Raw genomic sequence first — 26,351 nt, 5'->3', positions numbered from 1 at the left:
GGTACTATGCTTCGTTTGCGGCGTCATTGCCGCTCAATGATCAAAATTCAAGTCCTCCAAAATACGAGATATTTCTGTCGATACCGGGATCAGCTTGAAATAGTACAAAAAAAAGGTTCAATGAATGAATAGGAACAAAGATAAGCTCTTGTTTGTGGGATAAGCCCCATGTCTAATATATCTTTGGCAACAGAATCAAAGATTTGATCAGTGTCCTTCACGTCTTTATTCAAAAAATCGCATAGTAATAATGGTAAAATAAAACAAAAAGAGAGAACAGAGCTGCCACAGCTCTGGTTGTTTAAGAGTATAAATCAAGTAAAAAAGAGAGACAAAGTTCAAATTGGCTACCAAAAAATGTCGCCTATGAATAATGGCACTTGAATTAGCTTGAGTCATGAGGAATTACAATTTCACTTTAAGCTGCTGCAATCGCAGTTCCATACGTCTACGAAGTTCAGCATATCTGAAACAGATTAAATTGCGATAAAACAAAAAACTTTTAAAGGTGACAGTAAAATAAAACGAAACATATCAGTATTTCAAAAGCCGGTCGTCCCTACGGAAAGTTCTTCCCCTCTATACAGACACATGCTAAGGGTCCTCTGTGATTATTAATTAATCAATTTAACTTCTGAAATATGCACTTTTTTTTCTGGTTCAATATAAACAACTGATTTAAAAAAAAAATCTCTCAAATGCTTAGAAACATCAAAAACGTGTGAAAGAAAAATATTTCTAGAAGCAAAAAACCCCAACCAAATATGGGATCTAGTCAGTACGAAGCAAATAAAATCTATGCACAACGGCACCTTCATCCATTTATACAGGAAGGAAAGGGCTAGTTTGGGAAAACTTAAAAAATTTTAAACTCTGAATTTTCAGATGATTTTATATTTAATCTCTGACTTCCCTTTATTAGGAGGATTATGTATATATATATATATATATATATATATATATATATATTTCTTACGTATTTACAGTCAATTAACCAAGGGTGACCTCTAAGCACGTAGGCAGGGGGGCACGCTAAGGCACGCTAAGGTTTTTATTGTTTAAAAAAATAGTTGTGAGAAAGTCAAACTTTAGCGTAAAGAGCGAGGCGTTGAGGAGGGCACAGCCCCTTTCATATACGGAATAATTTCTGTTCGTTTTAAGTTTTAATGTCGCTCCTTACTTACAGTTAAAAAAAAATTTTTTTTATTTAAAGGCTGCGAAAGCGGGGGTTTGGGGGGCGGCAGCCCCCCAACTGTGCCTCCTAATCCCTGTACGTTTTAAGGTTCGACCTTGTAACTCAGCCTCTTTAACTCTTTAGAAAACGTAGTTTTTTTCAAATAATACATGTATAGGGTGGTGAAACTTAACCCTTTGTCTCCTGTCACTATCTTGTATCTCATTGACTCATTTGGTCTCTTATCTTTATCACCCTTTTTAAACACCTTATTGCGGTGATTAATGGTCAACTGTGCGACTTTATTCAAAAAGACGTGCCATTCGTGCACACAGCCATAACTTGCACTGAATTGGATTCGCATCCAACTTATTAGGATGCAAGGCCAGATAAATTTACTGGAAGTTGATTCAACTGGAGGTTAAAACAAAAGTAAATCTATCTAATGGCTGCTAGTATGGACTGAAGTACGGGAGGCCCTTATATGATTGATCAAAAAGACATTTTTTTTCCTTATGAAAAGCAAAATCGACAGTTAAAAAAAAAGTTCCTTGGTTATTTTTAGGATTTACATCGTATTTCATATTCTTACAGCGTAGCCAACGCTTTGAAATAAACTGTACCAGTTTCCCGGCTAAAATTGTACCACAGGAGGTTATTCTGTACCATCTGAACAGTAGTTTGAAAATTTTCCGTAACAAGAAGAACATTTTTGATAAACTAAAACTTAAACATTCCGAAACAGAAAGGAGCAAGACATAGGTAGTAAAACCAGAATGTACACGAAAATTTGAACTGTGCCAGGTTGGCAACACTGACTTACATACACATAGGCTCTGACACATGATTCTGACCACAAAGAACCTAATATTACCTTAGTCTAGTTTGTTCAATTTCTTTTTCTTCTTCTTCGGCAAACTTTGCCAGAATTGATCTGCACTCAACTTGGCTGAGATTCAAATACTGTGCTACGGCTGAGCTAATCTCTGTTGTGGCTGTACTGTCCATGAGGTAGAGTTTTGCAACGTCTTCGTTAGGACCCAACAACACTCGCAAAATTAAGGGATTCTCGTCGTCTCGTAGCTTACGCGCCTCTACGAAAGAAATAGTTAGCACACAGGAAAAAAAATTGCAGTAAAATTTAATATGATCTTATTGTGCCCCACTCTACCCTTTCCTTACTGAGAAACGGGCTCACAACGGGGATCTGACATGTACAGGAAGTTGGAAAGGAAAAAAATTATAACAGATTAATAACAGAAAAAACCGAGAATCAAATTTTCAGTAACGGATTTCGCTATTACTACCATGAGTAGCCCAGGCCTCTCATTTTATAGCCCATTCCCTGTAAAAATAGCTTCCAATTTTCAATTTTTTAATGATGTATGCATGCATATGCTTTAATCCAAATTATATAATCTTCTAAGAGCCTTTCCGTTGTCTGGTTTTTATAAGTAAAGCGTTTTGAAATCAGAGATAAAAAGATTAGAGTAAAAATGGTTAACATAAAATGTGTTAGAGGTTAGGGCAAAATCAATAGAGGGACCCAATCCTTATAGCAAAGCTAAAATCAATAAATTATATTTTAACTCAATACCATTAGAAATGCAGAGAATTTCTAATATGAATTGAATGGGATGAACCAATTCTAACTAATAAAACACCAAATTAAAAGCTTTCTACCTTATTCAAGCTAATTTTTACTTATTTTCCATCTACGTAATGAAAGTTATCTTATAATTTCTAAGGTAATAGCATAGAAAATTATCTGTTTTTATTTGCTTTCATAATTAGCCAAATAAGGAAACCAAACAAAGGTCCTGCCAAGAACTTGTAAACTTTCAATTAGGGCACGGTACACAGAAGGTAGCCATCAAACTGAGACCATAGAAATCTAACCAGTTTAATTTATTATGTGTAGAAATCGCCTGTTTTGCCCCCTTCTTCCTTGCCTGTACGTATGTATAGAAACATGAAATGGTGTTTTGGATAAGCGGATTCTTGAAAGCCTATTGGCCAGCTAAAATTTACTAGTCTAATTGTGGATGTAATCAAGCCGGAAATTACACTTGAAAAATGGCAGAAAACTTCATTAGTCAAACAGATGTTCCTTTAATTTAATTTTCCAGTACTTATATCTAGTTATTCAGGCACTGAATGGACGTTCCATGCCTTCATGCAAGTAGTAATTAAACAATCAAAACTAAATAATAGCAAAATAACACACTTTAAACTTCATTTACCAAAAATCTCGGATGTTTTTCAAGGATATTTATTTACTTTAATGAAGGGTAGTTTTTTTGTTTTGTTCTTTCTTATTTTTAGTGTTTTATCAAGGTTGCCCAATTCACTTTAGAGCATTTATTTACAATGAGGATTTAAAATAAAAAGTCCACTGATCATGAAATGATATGAAGCGATCAATTCAATGCTTATAGCCAGTGGCGTAATTTCGTCTAAATCCGGGGGGGGGGGGGGGAGGAGGACCAAAGCTGGAGCCAATTTTCCCAAATCAAGTGAAAATTACAGTGAAAATTTGAAAATGAGTCATATAGTACCATAAGGTAAAGATATACTAAAGAAAACTGACCTGTTTCTGTGGATACTTGAATTAAGCAGGCTTATCTTAGTTTTGATTGTGAGAAAAACTGGATTTCAGCTGGGTGGGGGGCAAACTGGGGTTTGAAGAAGGGAACAGACCGAGTTCTGGGAGGGGCAGTTGCCCCCGTGCCCTGTTGCAAATTACGCCCCTGCTTATAGCAAATTATTATTTTACACTTGGGTGACTGGTACATAAAACAAATCCTAGGAAGAATCAAACAGGAGCACAATTTACTTGCCAGCTATCTGGGACAGTGGAGGACGAACTGGATCATTTTAAATGGGAATGGCGAAGGCAGACTATTTTTCAATGTTGAGGTCTCCAACTAGGACTACAATTATCTCAATGGTTAACTTTGTTCATTTAAGTCGATAAATGTCTAATATCCAACCCAAAAAAAAACAAGCAGATTGTATGCAACTGCAGCAAGGCGATAGAGAGGAGGAGGGGGGGGGGGGTAACATGAGAGGGGTCACCATTTTCAGTTCTTTTTTCCATCACGTATTTCCAAGCTTCCAAGCTAGTCAGTAAAATGTCTTATTACACATAGCATTAACAACCTTTACTGTAAGACGTATTCAGTAGAGATAACATAATTCACTACCTTTTAATACCCATAGCCAAATTCCCATCAGCAGTTTCGGCTTGATTTATGCCTCTTTTTTTGCATATACGTTATTTCTGTATTTTCAAAAAGGTTATTATGAATAAATTCCGTTTATCTTACCTCCATTTTCGCGAATTAGGTACAGCGCAAAGGACGACGATTGACTTTCAATTTTATACTTTTCAAGCACCATATTCATCACTTCTTGACTTGAGACTAGCGACGTTATCCAGACACTCATCACACTGCCATGAGGAGGTGTAAAAACAGAAGTGTCCCTATTATAATAATGTCCATTTATTGAACATCTTCGTTTTAGTTTGGACTTATCAAATCGTCGTCCATGCTGTCGGCGAATTGCAGTACTACCTCGAGACTGACCATTACTTAACCTCCGCTCTGTTAAAGGGGTAGAAGAAGATGGCGTTAATGGTGAAGATGGTTCACTAGGTATATCACTAGAAGAACTTAATGACTTCCGAGACTTGGGCGAAAATAGACTAGACTCAGAGGATACTGAATTGGAATTATTATTGTCTTCAAAGCTCTTTGTAGATGGTGTGGATGGTTGGTCAGGTTCGTTGTCACTGTCAGAATTTTGAAAATACCAATAGTCGGCTGGCTAGAAAAGAACAAAAATACAAAAGAAAAAAAAACACATTATTTTAGTGGGCCAAGCAAACAACCACGAATAAAAGTGTCAGAACTAATTAGAATTAAGAACCAAAAGACGGAAAATGGTCAGTAGAGTACAAAATATAATTATCCTAATAAATAGTAATAATGATAACAGATATAGATAAACTAAGCTCTTCTTCCACCCATTAAAGAACTCGAAAATTTCCCAATTTTATAAAGTTATAGTTCTCTTTCTAGAAATTTCTAAACGCATTTTTATGATTTTTGCTTTGAATACTATTTTACTTTTTTTCTTGTCTCGTGGACTAGTAACCACTGGTCAGTAATCAGTAGTCAATAATTACTTTAATACAGTTTACAGCACACTTGTATAGGCTGTATAATTAAAGAAAATGGCAACGACGAAACGTACTGCTACTTCATTTTTAAATATATGAAAACAAATGACAGAAGGCTTCAATATGAAATCCCTAAAATAAATACTAATAAAATCGATGCCAATTAGCTTATTTTCTAAAAGCGACCACCTAATAGCCGCGATTATTTGTTAAAATTGCAAAGCATAAGCTCAAATTATCGATTATCATGTATTTATTAAACCTTGTGGATTTTTTTTTAGATTTCACTAAAGTTGGTTAGCAACTCAAGAACGCGAAAATGATACATTACTAGTTAGGTGGAAACATACACGACCATACATGTCTTTAAAAATAAAAAGAATGGTGAATTTAATTGTTAATGACAAAGACCTCCATATGCAGTTACGCCGTTTGTGGCCGAAGCGGGAGTTAAAATTTAAAAAAGAAACATGGGTGAAAATTCAGCAAAAAATAAAATAAAGATATACGGCCCCAAACAGCTTAAGAAGCTGTAGATGTCTTTAAAAACCAGAAGATGTGGTACTGCACATAAAAACTTAGTTATTCTAAAACAACTAAAAGAAAATCTTAGAAAATCACAGTTTTCAGGTATTAATAGACCTATTGGGATGGAAGAGGAGCGTGCGCGGCTGTTGGCCTCAGGCGGCTTGGTGGTGCGGTGAGTTGTTAGCAGCAGTAGTAATAGACCTACGATGAATCGAGGAAAGAAATGATGTTTTTTTTTTTTTTATGCCCACGGTACTTTAATCACAGACAAATTTTAACTACAGATAGCCTAAATAACTTCAGCGAATTAAACTTCAAGAATTTACACTGCCATCTAATATTTCATGGGAAAAGTTTTAATTCCAGGCTGCAGAATCAAGCTGCTACAGTTAGGGGCGTCCCGAGGCTCATTTTATTGGGGGGGGGATCTTCGTAACTTTTACCGAATCGCTACCTGATTTATGCTGTATTTTCTGCAGAAATCAATAATTTTGCTAAATTTCGGCCGATTTCTTTGAACTTCGGCCGAAATTTTTGACTTCGGCAAAAGTTTTACTTAATGCCAAAACAGTAGAGGGGGGGGGGGGCATGCCCCTAAGTAAAACTAAGTACGAGGCAATTGGAAAAGTTCGGGCCTATAAAATTTCGTATATCAGTAAGATTGCATCGAAAATTTCTCAAAAGTTGCGTTTAAGGTTTTTTTTTATCATTCTAGAGTAAATTTATCTCAATCAACTTTAACATAAATGAAAAGAACTTAAATGAGCCATGAATTGCACATCCACGAGTTGAGAATCAGCAAAAGAGATTTTAAATATTTAATCATTTCGCCAGCCAGCGAAATTCAGCCATGTTCTTACTTTAATTGGTCTGCGATGTTATAATCAGTCAAAAGGGCAATATATTCTTCATAATTCAAACTATGACCTAATTTAGGTCAATTTAGCAAAGAACAGGTTCATGCATTAAGTGTGTGAAAGGAAAACAAAAAACTTCAGACTGTAAGGTGAACTGAATAATTGAAAAGGGTACTGTTAAACAGCAGGGCTTCAAAATTAGCTCCGAGCACTAACGGTTGAACTTGCGGAATTAAAAATTTTCTTTGGTAGTGGAAAGGGTGGTAGAGGGCCGGAAAATAGGCTGAGAAACATATTATGACTGATCAGGTCATACTTCCAGCCTTAAGTTCCTTGACATGGACCAATATAAAAGAAAAAAATGAGCTTGGCCGATTGGTGCCAAAAAACTTTCTTTTGAACGAAGATTTGGAAAACCACTGATAGGTATTTCCCGATCGGCTTTAAAAATGCCATGTAGAATGTGCCCAAAAACAGGGCACAAAAAAGGCCATAATTTAATTTGTATGCCTTGGGGTTGGCTCCAAACATTTAAAATAGGGATTTACAGAATTGAAAGGGGCATCGTTCAAATTGCAGGTCTATTTATTTGGCTCCAAACACGTTAAAAAGGGACTTGGTAGAAATACGAAATACACTTTTTAAACTCCAGGGCTTTAGATTGGCTTTAAACACTTAAAAAGAGGACTGGCAAAATTAAAAAAAGGACAGTTTTATTTGCACGGCTTTGGATTTGGTTCCAGATGCTAAAAACCGGACTTGCATGATCAAAAATGGCACTGTTTAAAATGTAGGGCTTTAGACTTTCAAATACTTAAAAAGTGAAATCTTCTACTACTTATATGTAACTGTCATTTTGCTATTGTCTCGGAGGTTATGAAATAAATTTCAAAAAATGCATATTTTCCTCCCGGGTTGTCCTTCAAAAATGACCAAAATTCTTGTTTCAAATTGAACACACAAGGGAAGGGAGAGGAAGCAATTTGGCCCTCACCCTTCAGAGCTTTTTACTACTCTTTATTCCTTAATTTTGTCCCTTTACCAGTAATAATTGATCTAAAACTGAATTAATTTCTGGCAAATTAAAAATAAAATATATGAGCAAAATCAGTAAAATCTTACATCTACGTCTAAAGCAGCCGAAACGGCTCTCCTATAAGTTTTCCTTTGAACTGCTTTTGGCAGCCTTTGATCATCTTGCTCTTTCAGATATATTGTATGCTGTACACCCCAATAAACTTTTAGAACACCTTCCAGCACCATACGTCCATTCACCTATAAAAAGGATAACGACCTTGAAGATCACTGATCATTATAGGGTAAACAATCGGAACATATTTGTTTGAATATTTTAAAGAAAAAAAAAACTTGACCATCATAGGCTAAACAATGGCTATTCGGACAATGGCTATCCTGTGTTGAATAAAATAAATAAATTTAATAAAGGAAAATAGTTCAGCCACCGTATTCCACACAGGGTCAACAATTAATTTCCATAAAAAAAATTTTAGTTTTAATTTTAAGGAAATTATCGAGCAAGGTGAACAAAACTTTCAAAGATTTTTAAAAACTGATATCTGAGCAAATTCATGAAAGCTTTAATCATCTCTACTTCTTATTTCAAAACATCAGAATAGACTTTATCCAGAAAGTGACTGTTTACCCTATGACAAACCTTTGGTTAGATTTTACCTTACTTCCCTTGTAATAAGACATCGTCTACTGACTATTATTGAGCAAGGTTTTAAAGAAAATTATTATAATTAATTATAATTATATATAATATTAATATAATTATAATTAAGAAAACTTATTTGAGCCTTTTTAAGAAAACTTTTCATCAAGGTGAGTGAAACTTTCAGATTTTCAAAATTGATATCTGAGCACATTCCTGAAAGTTTTATTCATCTCAGCTTCTTCCTTTTAAATATCGAAATAGGCCTTATCCAGAAAGAAACTGTTTACCCTATGACAAAGGCTTGGTTAGATTGGTTTTGATTCTTCCTTTTATAGGCATATTTCATCAACTCTTCCAAGGACAAGACTTAAGGTCTTGATAGTAACAGCCGCGATTTAAATTCTTAATTTAATAAAAAAACAGACGATTCTGATGTAAGTAATAATGCTATTCCACCAAGTTCTTGGCATGCATATTATTCGAAGATTTTCTCCGTTTTGAATTATTCAGTTCATAGAAACTTTGGTGAAGCGTTTGTTAAAATGGTCCCTAGATTTCTAACTCAGCGCTTTGTTCTGCCTATATCGTGTTGTGAAGTTTTGAATATTTAGATACATCTTAAGTCAAAATCTAATGATCCTGATGGCATCTCTAAAAAGCATCTAATTCTCCGATGTACTGAATTTCTGTCAAATCGCGCACTTTTGTTTCAAATTTGCTTGGCGTATTCTGTCGTCCCGCAAAACTTCTTGTGTGGCATCGTGACTTCAATTTTAAAAAGAGGTAAACCGTCAACAGATTGTTCTTCTTACCGCCCAGTTTCTGTTTCTTGCAATATTAGCAAGGTCTTCGAGTATATTCTTTTACCTAATCTAACTCAAAATACTTCTTTCTTTGGCAAAAATCAACTTGGTTTCAGACCTGGTGTGGGGTGCCAACATGCTCATCATGTCCTTTCTTCTATTCTACTTTCTAATTCTTCTAAGGGTAAGGGCGCTTATCTCTGTACACTTGATATATTAAAGGCTTCTGATTCTTTTGTTCACAATCAGCTTCTCTTTTCATTGGCTTCTTCTGGGTTTAATTTTTTGGTTATTTAGCTTTTACGGTTTTAGTATTCTAAGTCTTCACTCCGCCTGAAATCTTCAGAAACGACTATTAAAGTGCTTCGTGGTGTTAGGAAGGGAGGTGTTTTAACACCAACCCTTTTCAAAATTTGTGCTTCTACTGTTCTGGAAAAGATCTCAGGCACTTATTTTTCTGGTTCTACTGATATTTCTTACATTGCTTATGCTGATGACATTCTGTTGATTAGTCGTACTAAATCTGCTCTTTCTGCGATGGTTTCCTTAGTGTCTCAGTCTTTCCTGAATATTGGTCTATCCCTGAATCTTGATAAGTGTGAATTCTCATCTTATAATCTGTCTTCGTCTACTCCTCTGGTATGTAATGAATTTTCTGTACTTTCTGTCTCTTCCTTTCGGTGGCTTGGTATTACTGTTTCTAATTCTCAAGCTCTCTTTCGTAAACAGATTGTCGCTGATTCAGTAAGAAAAATTCAGTTCAGTTATTCAAAAATTGTAGAAAACCGTGGAAAATATAACAGAAGAGCTCTTGGGCACTTATTCTCGACTTTTTCTGATCATTCTGTGCTTTATTTTTTGGGTTTTCATTCTGTTCTTAAGCTAAAGGATTTAAAAAAACAAAATTAAAGTTACATATTTCAAATTTTGCAAATTTCTTCTTTCTCTGCCGCTATGGACTAGAAATCGGTATCTAGTTAAAATTTTTTATGTTACGGATGTAACTCAAAAGCTCGGTGACCTACACAAAAAGCTTTCTGCAGATGCATTTTGTAATATTGGCCCTGACCACGCTCTTTCACTTTTCTTTTCTTAGTTTAATTTAATTGGGTATGTTTGTTGATGTTCTTTTTTATTATTACGTTTATACTCCACTTGTACTACTTGTTGTCTTGTAGTTGTGGGTAATAAACGATTGATTGATTGACTATGCACATTAACAAAAGACAGTAGCACCAACAATCAAAATTGAATTTCAACTTTTTCAACTGTGCTCTCCAACATCTGTGCTATCAGAAATAAGATTGTGGTTTTTTGACCGCCATTAAAATTCAGACCAATATTGAGACGCCTTGGTGATTTAAAGAACCGAGCAAGCTCCCTTTCCTAATATAACAACCCTGAGGTGGGAGAGCCCCTTTGTACCTATTCCATTTCGACTCTAATTAGGACTCCAGATCCCTTTCCTTTTTTGACGAAAATACTGGTTGAAAATGATGAAAAACAACATCCCAAAGCTTGAACAGGGGACATAAGTCTTAAGGACCATTTGTTTATGCAATGAAGGCTTTTCTTGGGAATACAAGGAACGGCAAAGATTCTGATATAAAAAGCTCGATTGTACAACAATTTTTTTTTAGTAAAACGGAACATACATAGCCTACTCTGGGAAAAAAAACAACAACAAAATCTTCTATAAATATTGAGGATTAAATGAGCTACAAGAAAGATTGAATTATCAATAAGGGGATAGACCACAGTGGCGTATCCAGGATTTTGTTGAATTAGAAAATAGCGGCAGAATTTAGAAAATATAAAAAAAAGAGTACATTTTTCCTTATATTTGCCTTTGGGACCCTTGTTTTAGAGAATCAAATAAATAAAAAATAATGTTATATCAAAGACAATTGCCCAGAATTGGGTTTCGGAGGGGTGTGGCCTTAGCCTACCTATTATCACAGCCATGAAAGCAAGAAATGTATTGATATTAACATTGTTTACAGAGGATAAAGCATAATTAAAATTTAAAAAACAGAATCAACTGCACTTAGAGAAACGAGCAACGAAAGACGACCTAACCTCTCACAGTAATAGCCACCGGTCTTTTTTGGCTGCAAATCGATCAAAAGCTTGGTCAGCATCGACCTGGATATCATGGTTCAGGGTCATGTGAGCTAGTCCGTTCAGACGCTCCTCGCCCGTGGAGCTCCGCAGATAGGTTTTTAATCGCTTAAGACAGCTAAAGCTCCCCTCAGCAGAAGCGGTAGTTACTGGTAATGTCTGAAAAATCGTCAAAAGCCTTCAAATGCATGGGAAAAATCTTGCATCGCCTGACGCAAGAGTCGAAGCAACAGTTGATGGTTTCTCAGACTTTCCGAGCCACTTCTGTTTCCAAAGGACTAACTCACATTCGAGCGCACGTCTACCCCCGTGAAATCCCTTGTAAACAGCAACAGTGTTCACAAATTCATTAATATTTAATGACTTGTTGTTAGCTGGCAAAAGCCTTCAGATTTTGAAAGATGCCTCCTGATGGCGCAAAAACCTTTGATCAAGTTCTTCAATAAGTGAAGCAAAGTAAGGTTCTAACAATGACTCGCGATAAAAAACCCTGATGGACTCATTATCATTGATGGACGTTCGGCGGATAGACCTTGGAACAGCCGGAGCCACATTTACCTCTTGTGCAAGCTCATAGGCTTTCTGAAAAATTGTTTCAAAATCATTTTGTTTTGACTGCAGTAAAGTATCAGAACATAGCTTAACATGCCGGCAGCACCCAACTAAGTCTAAATCTTCGGCTTGCAGCGCCTTAGAGACAGAGAGCATTATGGCACTAATAAACTTTAGCATAGCCAACGTGAACATAAAACTAAATTTGGTTACTGCTGAAACCAATGCATTTGCTTTTGAAATAACTTCCGTATTGCACCGTATGCTACCAACTATTTCCTCAATTACGGAAATAATTGCACAACACTAAGGCAAAAGAAATAAAATGCAATGGTTACGCTCCACCCATCTCGTTTCCACAAAATACAAGAGATTTCACCTAGGAATCTCAGGAAGAACGACAGCAACCGCTTCTACAAACATATTCATTCTTTTTGGTGATGATATTAAAAATGATAAAATCTGCTGAATAGTATCAAAGGTTGACCTAACAAGTCCTACCTTACTAGTTTTACATAAAGCCAAATTTATGCTGTGCAATGCACAGTGGGTGTAGATCACATGCTGATATTTTTTCCTAATTTCTGCCTGTGCACCAGAATAGCAGCCTGACATGTTGCTGGCCCCATCAAAACCAACCCCCACAAATTTCTCCATTTTTAAGCCGAACGCAATGAAGAGAAAACTGTAAAGCAACAGTCAGAAAAACTGTTACTACCAAGTTATTAGTAAAAAGCGCTAAGTAAAGCAACCAACTAAAAAAAATAACTAGTTTCTCAGATATTTATTGTCCGATTTCACACCGACCTCTGCATTGGTTTGTGGCGACTCACGTAGTCCTACTCGTTGGCCTTGGACCATCACCTGTTTTAATTGGTTACTACTCAGCTTCTCAGAGCTTTCCCTCAGAAGCCACAACAGCGTGGATTTTTTTATTGGTGTTATGAATCCGTCAGAAGTATTGACAAGACAAAATCTAGAATTCTTCATGTTCGTCACAGGCTCACTAACCCAACTTGGTGTTTCACACAGTGAGCAATCACTGGCAAATCTTCAAAGATGCCGTCACTTTCCGAGCTCGATTCAGTGTCAGTCGCGGAAGCCTTTTCCTGCTTATCGGACAGAGTATTTTCCTCTGAGTCATCGTCTGAGTCACTGTCGTGAAGTACAGAAGGACGAACATTCGGTACTTGGTGACCGAAAGCAGAAAGTACGTCGTCGGGTATCAAGGCTTTCATTATTCGCTGGCTTTCAATACGAGCTCGCCCTAGCTCGAGCTTGATTTCATCGTCCCCGGGCAAAGAAAAATCGGAACTGACAGACACAACACCGATGGATCTAACTCGCTTGGCCTTGGGCAAGGACAACTGTTCATTAGAATATTGAGCTTCAAAATCCGTTATACTTTCATATCGACGAATTCGATGTAGAAGTTGGAGGAACGAAAAGTTTATTACAGTACTGTAAGTGCTGGTTTGAGACCGCATCTTCCTAAAAAAATCTTCACACGGTTGGCTATTCATGTCGGAGAGTTTGAAAAGACGTTCGAGCCCAAGCCGTTTGAATCGACGAATGAGAAGCACTAGAGAATGCATATTTATCTCTAGGCAATGGTAAAGGTTTGTGGTAATAAAATTCTCGTTCAAAGCATAATGTCCACTTTTTAGGACCCAGGATCTCCAATCTCCAATGTCGAACGCAGTAAACAACACGACCAAGTAAAGATAACCTCTCAAGAGGAGAAAGTTTGCCGTCGCAAAAAACGCGCCGTGCGCTTTCCATAAGCCAAAGATAAAACTGTGTTCCTTCGCTTCCCGTAACACGCTGTTTCAGGTGTGCCGGAGGCACAGCCGGAGGCACGAAGGAAGGGACACCTGCGACGGTCAATTATTACCCCCTCGGTTGGAGCATCATGTAGTGTGACCTTAACATTAAAGTACCAAGAAAATGCTCTCTACCCGACTGTTCCAAGGCTTCAAAGATTGCCCTTGAATCGTTAAATTACTCATTTTATTACTTATCTCGCTGTTCCTGGAAAAACATCAATTTTGGCAATTAAATCATAATCGGAACATTTTTTCTCCCGATTTTACTAATGGTCGCAAAAACTCGTTTTCCTCGTAAAACTCGTAAAAACTGAAAACATTTAACTTTTGTTAATTAAATTATTTGCGTACATGACTTGTTTGGTAGGTCAAAGTTTGCCCCCCCCCCTCAAAAGTATTAAATTTTAGAGACACGGCTAAAAATTCTGGAACGATTCTAAATGATCAATTCACACGGTAAAATTACCGTTTTTGCGGGATTCTACTTTTTGTTTATGGAAATACGGGAATATGAAGGTATTCCAACATTAACCATGCTCATAGTTACACAAGAAATAGAATATAAAATGAATGAACTATTAATAATCCCATTTTGGGCTCTAGGAAAAGATTAATTTTCAAAAAAGTTTGATCCCACCCAAATAATGATCATTTTTACTGTTTCCTTTAATTGATCATAGCTAAGAAAAATTCTTACGAGAAGATTTCCAAATTTAGATTTGGTCGTCTTCAATCTAAATTGGGAATTGCATTTTAATTACAAGTGACACATGCGTGCTTCAAAACCCACTAAATACAAACTATTGTCTGAATAGTAGTAAACTCCTTACCGTTATTGCTGGTTTTTGCAAGCTTAAAGAAATGCTTAATGCTGGGCTGGCGTCACTTCATTTTCTTTCTTTCCTCTCACGCAACCTTTCTGTTTCAATGCTTAGCTTACACTGGAATTATAGCACCGTTTGAATGAACTATCGCCTCTTAGTCTGATTCCTTATCGCAATTCCTTCATTGCAGAGAAGCTAGTGCTTATAGCTCCGAGGGTTAAATAGTGAGAAAAATTTCTTGACATCTTGTTTGATTACAGGAGGCGATTGCACGTTTGATGATAAAATAATGATCCCCCCCCTGGATACGCTACTGATAGACCATAAAGACAAATTTTAGAAACAAATAGACACGTTTGAAGTACAGTAGCCACCTTGTAGGCTACTTCAACAGGTCAGATTCCGCAAAAAAAGCATAACATATGCTTTTCCCAGAAATGCAAACAAACTTAAGAAGGCACCAGACCCCCACTCATTTCCTTCAGAAAATTATTCCCCCCCCGCCCCTAGAGACAGAACCTGTGTACATCTACGTTATTCCTAATTACGTAATAATAAAGTTTGTTTACCTCTCTAGATTTGAGCCCACCATTTTTCTTTTCAAAAAACTTATTGTAGATCTTCAGTTTTGATTCCAGCTCACTCCTAAAAAGAGAAAAACACTAAACATCCCGGGTTTTCCTCTTGAAGACATAAGAAGATCAAAGAAAAAAAATTCGAGTTACCAATATATTAATACAAATTTTGTCCATGAACCAGTGGTAAGCCTAAGATTGTTAGTGCAGTGCTATATGCGCAGCACCATTACATGCACTGCTGGGGTCCTAGTGGTTTACCATTAGTTATGTAATTTTTTTGGCCTAGTGATTTTTTTCTTCTGTGATAATATTCAGTCTTTTTTCACTGTCTAGTTTTAATTGTTGTTGAACTTCTGCCCTTTACATGTGCTTTTTACCATCAAAAGCAAATAAAAATTAAAAAAAATCCCTTCATAAGAAAGGATTTACAAAATCTAAGAAAATAAGCCGAATGAAATCTTAACTTTATAAGCTACACCAAGGCCTAATACTTATAAAATAGCCGAGAGTGAAAAGAAGTATTATTTAAAACTGTAAACCAAAAGAAAAAAAACAAAACTGATTTTTATTTTTTTGTTAGAAACAAAATCAATCCTAAGCTACGCAGAAACTATTACCTGATATTGCACTTAAAACAATTATATGCTCTAAGATTGTAAAAAATATACTATGTTTAAAAAAAACAACAAAAAACGTAAACACAAACCGATAGGCTAAACAAGTTATTTTCCTACAATCACTCTATGAGAAAGCATATATAGATTGTATTTATTGCAATAAAAGCTGCTTTGGGCCATGGCAAAAAAAAAGAAGAAAAATCACACAAAATAATAGCACATGATAATAACACACTTGGCAAAATATAGTACATAACCATAACAATGAAAAATTACAAAACAAAATAAAAACATAATAAAGCACATAATACCATTAAACTAACATACATAATTACACAAAATTTCGCACACATGATAGATATAGATAAATATTTGATGCTCTAAAGGCACAAGGGGCATGGCTACAAAAATAAACAAACAAACAAAAAACAGCTTACACACATTCAACATTAAATTCAGCACTCACTCCTCCCCTCACAAAAATCTCTCTATGTGTCATTCCCAGTTTTATATACTTCGGAATCTTTCTTATTGTCCTATAATCTTTAAATCCCATTACTGAAACCAACCACTCACTTATTCCCACATTACCAGAAAATAATTCCTCCCTTAAATCCCGTAATTCGGGACAAAGGGCTATGAAGTGAAGTAGATCCTTGCCATTTTCTCCACACATAGGGCATGATTAAGAACCATCAATTACCCTTGTCCTCCCTAAATATTTCTTCTTTTCTCCAAGTGCTAGAAAATTACCCTCACTGATATAAACGACTTTATTTATTCACTCTTTAAACTCACTTTAAAATAAATATCATATTCCCCAGACCTCCTTCCGTTGCCGGTAAACGCCAAGGGACGCCGAGGCTGCGAGTTCACACTGCCATTTCTGAATCTCCTAATCCGCCAGCACACCCTTTTCTAATTTTGCTACATTTCCCACTCCCAGTCCTACCATTTTCCCTTCATTCCAAACTCCTGATAAGCCATAACTATTTAAAATTGATCTCACCTAGGAAGCCCATGAACTTTTCCTTCTATCTTGCAACGCCTCCAGATACGCTGTATTTACTAACCAATAATTCGGTAAACCAATCACCTTTTCCCAGTATCCTATCATTCTAACCCGTCGTCTTACAGTCAATGGAAACAATCCCAGATCCCCCTTTAACATCAAACTATTAAATTTCCCACTTAGCCCTAAAAGTCTCTTAAAATGTCCTAAATATACTATCTCTATTTTTTCCCCTTTTTCAAACCCCCAAACTTCCCCACCATAACTCAATATTGGACCTACTTTCGTCTCAAAAATTCTTTTCTGTAGCATAATATCTGCCGGTCCTAGATGCCTAAAGGGGCTCTTCAGTAACGCCAATGAAGCATTCTGACCCTTCCAAATGGTCATTCGCACCTGCTCACTCTACCTATCTGAACTTGTAAACTGAAATCCCAAATAAATAAAATCTTTAACTTCTTTCATCTCTTTCCCTTTAAAATAAAACTTATTCTCTTCCCTTTGTTCTTTTCCAAAAACTAGTATAACTGATTTATCAACATTTAAAAATCTCCAACATCTTTTGCAAATCCGGAGCCGATTTTGCAATCAATACTATGTCATCTGCAAATAATAAACAAAACAGCTCCAGCAACACTAAATTTAACACAGGGACATTTCTATTTATAAATACTCCTCAATATCATTAATACAAAGAGAAAACAAAGGCTGTGATAAGAGTACATCCCTGTTTAAGGCCTACCTTACTCAAAACTGGCCTAGAGTAAGAAATACCTACCCTTACTACTACTGTAACCACCTCATACATTTTCATAATAACTTTTATTGACCCAACTGGCAATCCTAATTTCACTAACACCCCTTTCAATATATTCCTCAAAAATTCATCAAATGCTCCCCTAATGTCCAAAAAACGCCGTATATAGCTTTTTTTCCCTATACCACGTATATTTACTAACTAAAACCTGTAAGCAAAAAATTTGATGTTTTGTACTATTAAATAAAAAAAAACGAGTTTTTCTACTGAAAGTTAGGAGCAACATTAAAACTTAAAAGGAACAGAAACTATTCTGTATATGAAAGGGGCTGTCCCCTCCTCAACGCCTCGCTCTTTACACTAAAGTTTTTGTTGTTTTGAAAAATAGAGTTGTGAGAAAGAGTCAAGCATTAGCGTAAAGAGGGAGGCGTTGAGGAGGGTACAGCCCCTTTCATATACGGAATAGTTTCTGTTCGTTTTAAGTTTTAATGTTGCTCCTTACTTTCAGTTCAAAAACTTGTTTTTTCCTTCAAATCGTACTTGGAGCAAAGGAAGAAAATTCTTTGATAGCAAATTGCAGAATTATTTTTGCACATTTATACATGGGAATAGGGTAATCAAATATACACTTTTTAATAGCGCTGCCATTACAAACGAGAATGTGCCAAAAGTACCATTTCTTGTGCGAAGATGCGCCAAGTGTGTAATTTATCAAAGAAATTCCCTTTAACAAATGTGCTGAATTAAAAAAATGTAATGCTCTAAACTAAAAAAAAGTGCCGAAATGGGGTGAGTACCCCCATTTGGCAATACTGCAAATGAGCCAGACAAGTAAGATAGATACACTTTTCCTATTGAAGTGTTCATATAATACGGAAGGGGCTGGCATTTCTATCTACAGACATTTGACATTAGTAGCTCCAGTAGAAAAAAAAAGAAAAAAAAAAAAGGTAGACGGTCTAAATAGCAGCTTTGAACTTAGAGCAAGAATGGTGGAAGAGAATTCACCAGTATGTCAGTCTAAAACGGCCTAACCCTCTGATTACACTGTCATAGTAGTAGAACATAGATAAATACTTAACCTATTGCAATCCGTTTCTTAACTAACCTATTGGCTGTATGTCTGAAGCAAAACTTTTGAGTGTATAGTAGGATGGAGAAGGAGAGCTTATCAATTAGTCAGTTTCAGTCAGCAGAGCATTGAAAAACTGCAGTAGCAGTAGAGCATTGATAAATGAGCATCTAATCTATTCGGAGTTATTCCTTTTCCTCATCTGAATTTAAGTTTTTTGCTTTTCACTTACCTTGAAACACCTCCATAAGTTTTTCCTTCTCCTTTTCCAAAGGATGAGTGGGACTCAACACGGGTTCCATGCCCAAATAACTGTGGACCAAAAAGAGCAGCATAACAGGGAACATGACAGAATGGTAGCCCCTTATGCTGAAAAGAAAACGGATACTGTTAGTATACAGATACTAAAGTAATTTAGTTGCTCCATATAAAGCTTTGTGTTTAGTATATATGGTCGCAAATATTAAAATATCAGGAAGACCAGGCAATTGTTCCGGAGGCGGGGGGGGGGAGTGATGGCTACAAGGTCATTTCAACGCAAAATCATTTTTATGATCCAATACTTTAATGTGCTCAAACAACAGCATTCTAGCAAAAAGAGGATCTTTCAAAGGGCACCAGCCCCCTTCCACTGTCTTCACTAGTACTGATGGTATTTCTCTAAGAAGAAATGAGCAACTTTTTAGAACCTTACGCTAGAAATACACATAAAATACATACTTTTATTTATTTGTTTTTTATAACATTCAATTTGAGATTATATGCGTCTTTTTTTCAATTGATAGAAAAATAGTTATGGAAACGAAAGAGTAATACTTAAAGAAAGAGAAACTTAGTCTTTCAACTTAACCCTGTTAGTCCATGTCACTGCAGCAGTCCACAGGCAGGAGGATCCCTCCAACGTTTTATCTATATAACCCTTGAAATATTGAAAATGATTACCTAAAATGCACTTTTTCTAACTTTGACCCCTCTCTTGGACAGGATCCTACTGACCCCCTCCCAGGGATTGCATATGCGTACACCTACAAGCCTATCAGTAACTGATATGGTAGGTGTTAATGGCAGATATGTGCCATAATTAGTTTCTAGGGTACGTAAAATATACACAGCATCTTACTCTATTAGCTAATCTGAGTTTAATCTGAGCTCAGAACATTTTCTCCTCCTCCTTCTGGATTGGGTTGGCAATGCCCCAATCTTTGGTAGCTACTTAACGAAAGCTTGACGTGCTTAGCAATTGAGTTTTTAGCCTTCTTCTTTGGGTAAACTATCACCACATGCTTTTACTTGACGACGAAAAACTCAATCAAATGTTGCCATACTATGGAGTTGTAGTTGTAACGCATTTTTACGCTACTACTGTAGTAAACACATACTTATGGAATTTAGATATTCTAGACTATTACGAATATGTAGACAGAAGAATCTGCTAATCAAATACACACGTGTTTAGCAAAATCCTGGTAGGGTTTGAGCTAATCTACCTTTATACCTTTTCTTCTATGCTCTGCCAATATAAAAAACTATATATGATGCTGCAAACTCAGATTGCAGTTGATCTGTCTTATTACTTTCTGTGCTCTCCAATCCTAGATCGTACTCACTGATGACTCACAGATACTCTGTTAGACACAAGAGATATAGTGAAAAAAAATCCACAAATCTCCATAATTGGCTTACAGCTTTTCCGTTCTCCCAGGAAAACCTGACAAAATCATTGATATCACTATTAAAATATTCACGTTTTTGTCCAATATGTATATCCGTTTGTTGCTGGTTCAGAGAACTTCACTCAATTTTCACTTCAATATTTTCTCCTCTTCTGCATAAAATAAGTAGGCAATTAATAACCAATAAGAAATTTAGATTTTTTTTTACAATTTAGATAAAATAAAAGTTCAAAATAGGGATAAAATCCTTTTTAATAGACAGTGTATAGAAATTCACAAAAAAATACGAGATTTTTCGGTCACAAATACAGTGACCGTCATCAGTAGCAAAACTGTCATCAGTAGTTTTACTACTGATGACGGTCACTGTATATGTGACCGAAATATCCGGTATTTTTTGTGAATTTCTATATACTGTCTAATAAAAAGGATTTTATCCCTATTTTGAACTTTTATTTTATCGTCATGGAAAGGCAGTGTGGTCTCTGAAATTATCTACAATTTAGAATAAAAAAAGAAAACAAAAAAGAATTTTCAGTTTCTATTCTCCCCAGCTTCTATTCACCCCTCCTTATAAAAAAAATTATAGATAGTGCTTACTAAATAGTATTCCGTTTAAAACGATTATGAAACTGTAATTAAAAACAAGGATCCTTTCTCTCTGTCTCTAGCAATGATCATACCAGTCTTCAAAATTAAGAAAATAATAAAAAGGTACTAATTACTTATGTAGTTTATTTTTTTTGAAAAAGTTAATGCTATCAATTGCAATTATGTAATGATGGAGATGAAGGGTCAGTAAGGCACCATGGAATACTTGGGCACTGGCCTGCTGCAACCTGTAATGCGAAAATAAAAAAAATGAATCAAGGATTTCAACTGAATATTAAGAACTGTAATGTCGTCATCAGAGACACCCAGACTTGTTCTGAAAAGGGTGAACATCATTTTGTTGGTCTGGTAAGTTTTTCAGAAAATTATTGCTTCATGTAGTATTGTTTCAAAGAAGAACAAAAGGAGAAATCCCAAAGGTGATTTGCCAAGAGAAAAACGGGGGGTTTGCAGTATCAATCTATATGCAGTGCCCTCGACACTAGTAAGCACAGATAGAGACCTGCTGCTTCTAATTCCAGTCACTGCCAGCCACTGACCATCCTGGTCAGCGTCTGACCACTAGGCAGGGTATTTTGTGGAAAAGACTAACAAGGTTAGATGGATTGAAGCAATTAATGGCATCCAAAAATATGCGTTGGTGGTAAATCATGCTGAACGCCTGAAGTGTTGACCTTCATGCCGAAAATAATCCCTTAAGAAACAATCCAAGGAGGTAGAAAGAAGGTTCTGAGGAGTTGAGTACAGGGCTGCCACAGGTTCAAGTGGGTAAAAATAGGGACTTAGGGACCTCTTTTTAGCCGAAAAAGGGACCTCTGTAGGGACCATTCTGGAAGCAAAATGGACCACAAAACTCAGTTTTTAGTAAGCTTTTGAAAGAAAAGCAGTGACAAAACAGCAAATGACACTTGACTAAGAAAAAAAAATGACTAAGACATCTCTCCATGGCCAGAGGACAAGTGATAATAAGAGTAGCAGTTACCTTTTTTTTGTTCAGTACGCATCGACAGAGTCCCATCTACCGTGGCCTGCGCTAGCTGTATCTCGACCATGTCCTTCTTTTCAATGCCTGAATGATCGGACTTTTCAAGTTCGCTCATTCATCGAAGCTCTTTCTTCGCTGACAACCCCCCTCCCCCAGAAAGGGAGAAACCCCGCTTAATGCTAGCAGACCCGTGTGAAATGGTCAAAGCATTTTTTACGACTTCAGACAAGTTTTAATATTCTCCTTCCTGGATCACGTTGTTCCACTTGTCGTCGATCCTTTCTGGCTCTAGTGGAAGTCCGGATAACTGGACTAGCTTAAACTTATCAACTAGCATGTCCTTTTTAGTCACGATAGGTAACCTGCTGGCAACATATCATAGACTCTGAGCAGAAACTGGTTTTGAAACTTCATTGGAGTGCAGAAAAGTTAATGCTTTCAACAACTGCAAAAAACTTTCCACCGAGTATTTGCTTAAGGACACATCTTGCGGCCGCAGAATAATGCTTCCGAACACGCTGGATGAACCAGCGTTTTGGAAGCTCGCCTACTCACTCAAGACAGTCGACAATCTCGTCACCCACAACTGTCTGTAGCAGTGGCACAAAGTTCTTTTCATCTTCGAATGGCTGAAGTGTTAGTTCATCCCTAAGTTCTTTGGTGGCTTCGAATTTTAAAACTCGTCTAGCCAATGATTCAACGAACCAGGAGGTTCAGCTCCGTATAAAACTCATGCACTAGGGGTTCTTCCCGTTGAAATTTGTCGGTGAAACGTGTGAAGAGGCTCGAACTATCCACAACAAACTGACACTCTGCTTTCATGATCAGTTTTTTGATCAGCCGGATGATCTCTTTGTATGCATTTGATTTCATAAGACTAGGGCTTCTCTTTAAAATATAGACAATGAAGTACTCAAACAGAGCTAGCATCTGTTTCCTTAGCCTCGAAGCAGCAGGTCCTATTATTAAGCATCTGGTGGGTATGTGTTTCAAAAAGCGAGACTTAGGAACACCAGTTTTCTGTTGAATCTTCCCGTAGTCTTCTTGTCTAGCCGGCCAGCCATTTAAAAAGTAGTAGACATTGATCATCAGGTCGGAACAATTTTTCCTGCAACTCCTTCCGAAAAGTGTTGTGTGCCAAATGAATCTTGCAGGTACCAATATCAAGGAGACCTTTGCTACTTGTCAATTCACGTTTTTCACTGTCAATCCGCCGGAAGTTTTTTTGTTCACGTTCGAACCGTCACAACTTAAAGCTAGTAGTTAGATATAGATAAAGCACTGTCATTGATTGTTCTGACTATTTCTGACTTCAGGTCTTCAGCGTTGGCATGTCCAATAAACACAGTTTTCAGATGTCTTTCTACAGCTTGTTTCATCTTTTCGGACCAGAATCGGATCCTCATTTGATGCTCATTCTGACTTTCAGAGTTTGTAGTTTTGTTGAACTTGACAACATACTAACTGATGCCGGCTTCACCTAGGGTCATGTTCCCAAAATGAGGCCCAGGAGCTTTGGTTAAAAAATAAGCAAACTTAGTTTGCCCAAAGGAGAAATTTTGACCACTGTATCTTTGAACATTTTTCCAAATATATCTACTATTCTGTCTGCAGATTTCCCAGAATAGTCAGATTCAATCATCTCCAGAGACCATGTAAGTTCTGCAACTGCTGTTTCATCCCACACTTCGTAAGCACCTACGTGCATGTGCAGTTTTGCCGGTATGCCACTCTCCATGGAAGATACTGCCGAGAAACGAAGCTGATTTGGTGTTAGCTTTATGGTAACACTCTTCTTATGTTCAGCAGTTCTGGCGTGCTGCACTAAAGCGTAGGAGCCCTTATGGCTGAAAAGCGATGTATTGCAGATAGAACAGTAGAAAGAGAACATATCTGCCAGAACGGCTCTACACCACTGTTTCCTTTGGTGTCCTGTTGCATCTTACTGATCCAACCAAGTCTCCTTGAATTTGCACTTTCCCATTCTTATTCAAACTGAAACTTCAAACCCTAAACTTTAAAAAAAGAAAAGAAGTTAGTAGAAAAATATATGGGCTATTACCAAAAATGCATTCAAATAAAAAAAGGGCGCTAGGAAGTAGTCTAATAGTTAGAGAGATACATGTAAGCTCAAAATCGTGCAAGAAACCTGGTTTTAACACCACCTCCTTTATATTTTGTACTTGGAGCCATTCTCTTATTATTTTTTCCCCTCTGTGTCTAACAAAGTGACACAGAAAAGTTTTCTAAATAATTAACAAAACCAATTGAACCCTACTGCCTCCTAGCCTATTGACTCCACAGGCAAAGGGGGTCACCCCTTTTCGTTACTAGTCCCTCTACTCTGTCAAGACAGTAACACTGTAGCCTATATAACAACAAGTTTTGTCTTTCTTAGACAAGCAAAAACAGGTTCCAAGAATCTAAATTGCAACAAAAATACTAAAAACCATATACTCACAGATATTGCTAGCCTTCAGGATACCTAGCTTTAAAACAAAGCAAGAAAAGGGACTTTAGGGACTACTGCTACTACTAACAACTCACCGCAGCACCAAGTCGCCTGAGGCCAACACAACTACCCACGCTCCTTCTCCATCTCAATCTATTCAAAGCCTCCCTTTTTACACCCGCCCATGAATTCCCATTTCCTGCAAATCTTTCTTTATGACGTCCTCCCATCCCAGACGAGGACGACCTGCTTTCCGTTTAGCCCTAGACGGTTGGCCAAAAAGAACAATCTTTGGCAATCTGTCATCCTTCATCTGCACAATGTGCCCTAGCCACCTCAACCTTTCTTTCATTATAGCCCTGAAGAGCGGTACTTTATCAATTTAAGAGACCTATAGGGACCTTCACTCGATTTTAGGGACTTTGTGGCAGCCCTGTGAGTATTGCTTGGTACTGTTTATTAGTGATTGGTGGGTAACTCTCTTAGATTGTATTCTTAGGATCAAAGAAAACAATACTGGATACTTTGACACTACTAAGGAAATTTCTTTTACAACAGGCAAGCCCTGTCTCAAAATACCACTCCAATGGGGCAATGGCCAAGTAGCTATTATGGTCTTGAGATCATTGGTCCTTAAGGCCTGAGTCTCAACTCAATTTTATGAGTTTACCCACAATAATAATAATATGAGAAAAAAACATCTAACTGGCTCTATTTATTTTTGGATTTGAGTTCTTAACACCTATTATACAGAGCACAATAGAATTGTCTAAGTAAACAGCAATAAGGCATTCATGTATTATTTAGGCTAAGTTACTTTTTTCCCCTAGACCAGGTTTGTATGGAAAGATTTGTCAGACAAGGTAATTTTACATCCCACTAAAACACTCAAAGTATTCTTTTATTTTGCTGCAACATTGTGAAAATGAAATATTCACCCTTCAGTTTGGAGATAATTGATGTGTTAGAAGTATTGATAAACATAGTGCAAAAAAAAAAAAAAATAATGAGAAAAGTTGTTTCACCTCTGCATGCTGTCCAGGAGTCAAAATCTTTCTGCATTCTGCACACTGCAGACATTTTGGATGCCAATCAAACCCAATGGACTGCTTTCTTTCAGCTGAAATTACATACTCAATAACAATCAAAGCTACAAATATGACTTATAACATTCCAAGTTTACGCGGAAATAAAACACCAAACTAAGAAGTTTTTTTGGGTGTATCCCATTTGAGCGCTTTCCCATTTGAGCGCCATGGCGCGCAAAGGGGCCTTTCCTCTTTGCGCGCCGTATTTTAATTAGTTCAGTTGTGTCCCATTTGAGCGCCAGATAATTAGGTCAGGTGACCTAATTGCGTAAGCGATTGCACAACCGTTTACCCACAAAATGCAATAGGATTTAGTGTGGGAGCATATTTTTTTACCCTCTTATAACAAGTATTTAATGATGCCAGGAACAATATTTCTGGTTAGTATTAATAAGTCAGTTTGACAATGAAGAGCTCCAAGAATAAACAACTGCTAGAACACGACGGTTTCGTCTACAGATTCGATAAGCCGATTTCTGGAGGAAGAAAGAAGAGCTGGAGATGCATGAAGAAGGGATGTCTCGGGCGGTTACACACTGATTCCAGCGACGGCTCACCAGTTTCAGTTGGTACGCACGACCACAGCGCTGATCCTCTGCAGACCCAGCAGTACAAATTCCGGTCAGACCTTCGAAGCGAGTCAGCCCGTACTACTCGTCCGATTCCCGCTATCTACGACGGCCAGGTCGCAAGTGCTGCTGCCAGTGGGCTGAGTGCTTTGCCTCAGTTACCCTATAAGCACGTGAAGTCGTCCATGTACAGATCACGAAACAAGCTGATACCACCACTGCCCGCTGATACTATATCCGTACCGACGCCCTTGCCCCAGGCTTTCAGTGAGACGTCTGCAAACCAGAGATTCCTCCTCTTTCAGCTTCAAAATAACGCTGCGATTTGCTTTGCAACCGACGAGTCGTTAAGTCTGCTTGAACGAAGCCCGGAATGGTATATGGACG

The 26,351-nt window shown here is 37.1% G+C and overlaps 1 protein-coding gene across 1 annotated transcript in view; it reads right to left on the bottom strand.

The window, feature by feature from the left end:
• Positions 1–211: 211 nt before the first annotated feature.
• Rassf (Ras association family member) overlaps positions 212–26,351 on the bottom strand; it is a 41,639-nt gene continuing 15,499 nt past the window's right edge. Inside the window, exons 3-9 of the mRNA XM_089088940.1 lie at positions 25,333–25,427; positions 18,818–18,954; positions 15,119–15,194; positions 7,868–8,020; positions 4,504–5,005; positions 2,049–2,268; positions 212–466 (exon numbers count right to left, since the gene is read on the bottom strand). Of these exons, the coding sequence (XP_088945066.1) occupies positions 406–466; positions 2,049–2,268; positions 4,504–5,005; positions 7,868–8,020; positions 15,119–15,194; positions 18,818–18,954; positions 25,333–25,427 (1,244 nt within the window). The 3' untranslated portion in view covers positions 212–405. The remainder of the gene's footprint in view (positions 467–2,048; positions 2,269–4,503; positions 5,006–7,867; positions 8,021–15,118; positions 15,195–18,817; positions 18,955–25,332; positions 25,428–26,351) is intronic.

Source organism: Artemia sp. Qi Xiang Cuo, chromosome 5 (genome assembly GCF_049724085.1).
Source record: "Artemia sp. Qi Xiang Cuo chromosome 5, ASM4972408v1, whole genome shotgun sequence".
NCBI classification, from domain to species: Eukaryota; Metazoa; Arthropoda; class Branchiopoda; order Anostraca; family Artemiidae; genus Artemia; species Artemia sp. Qi Xiang Cuo.
This window is presented reverse-complemented; position numbering and strand designations above follow the sequence as displayed.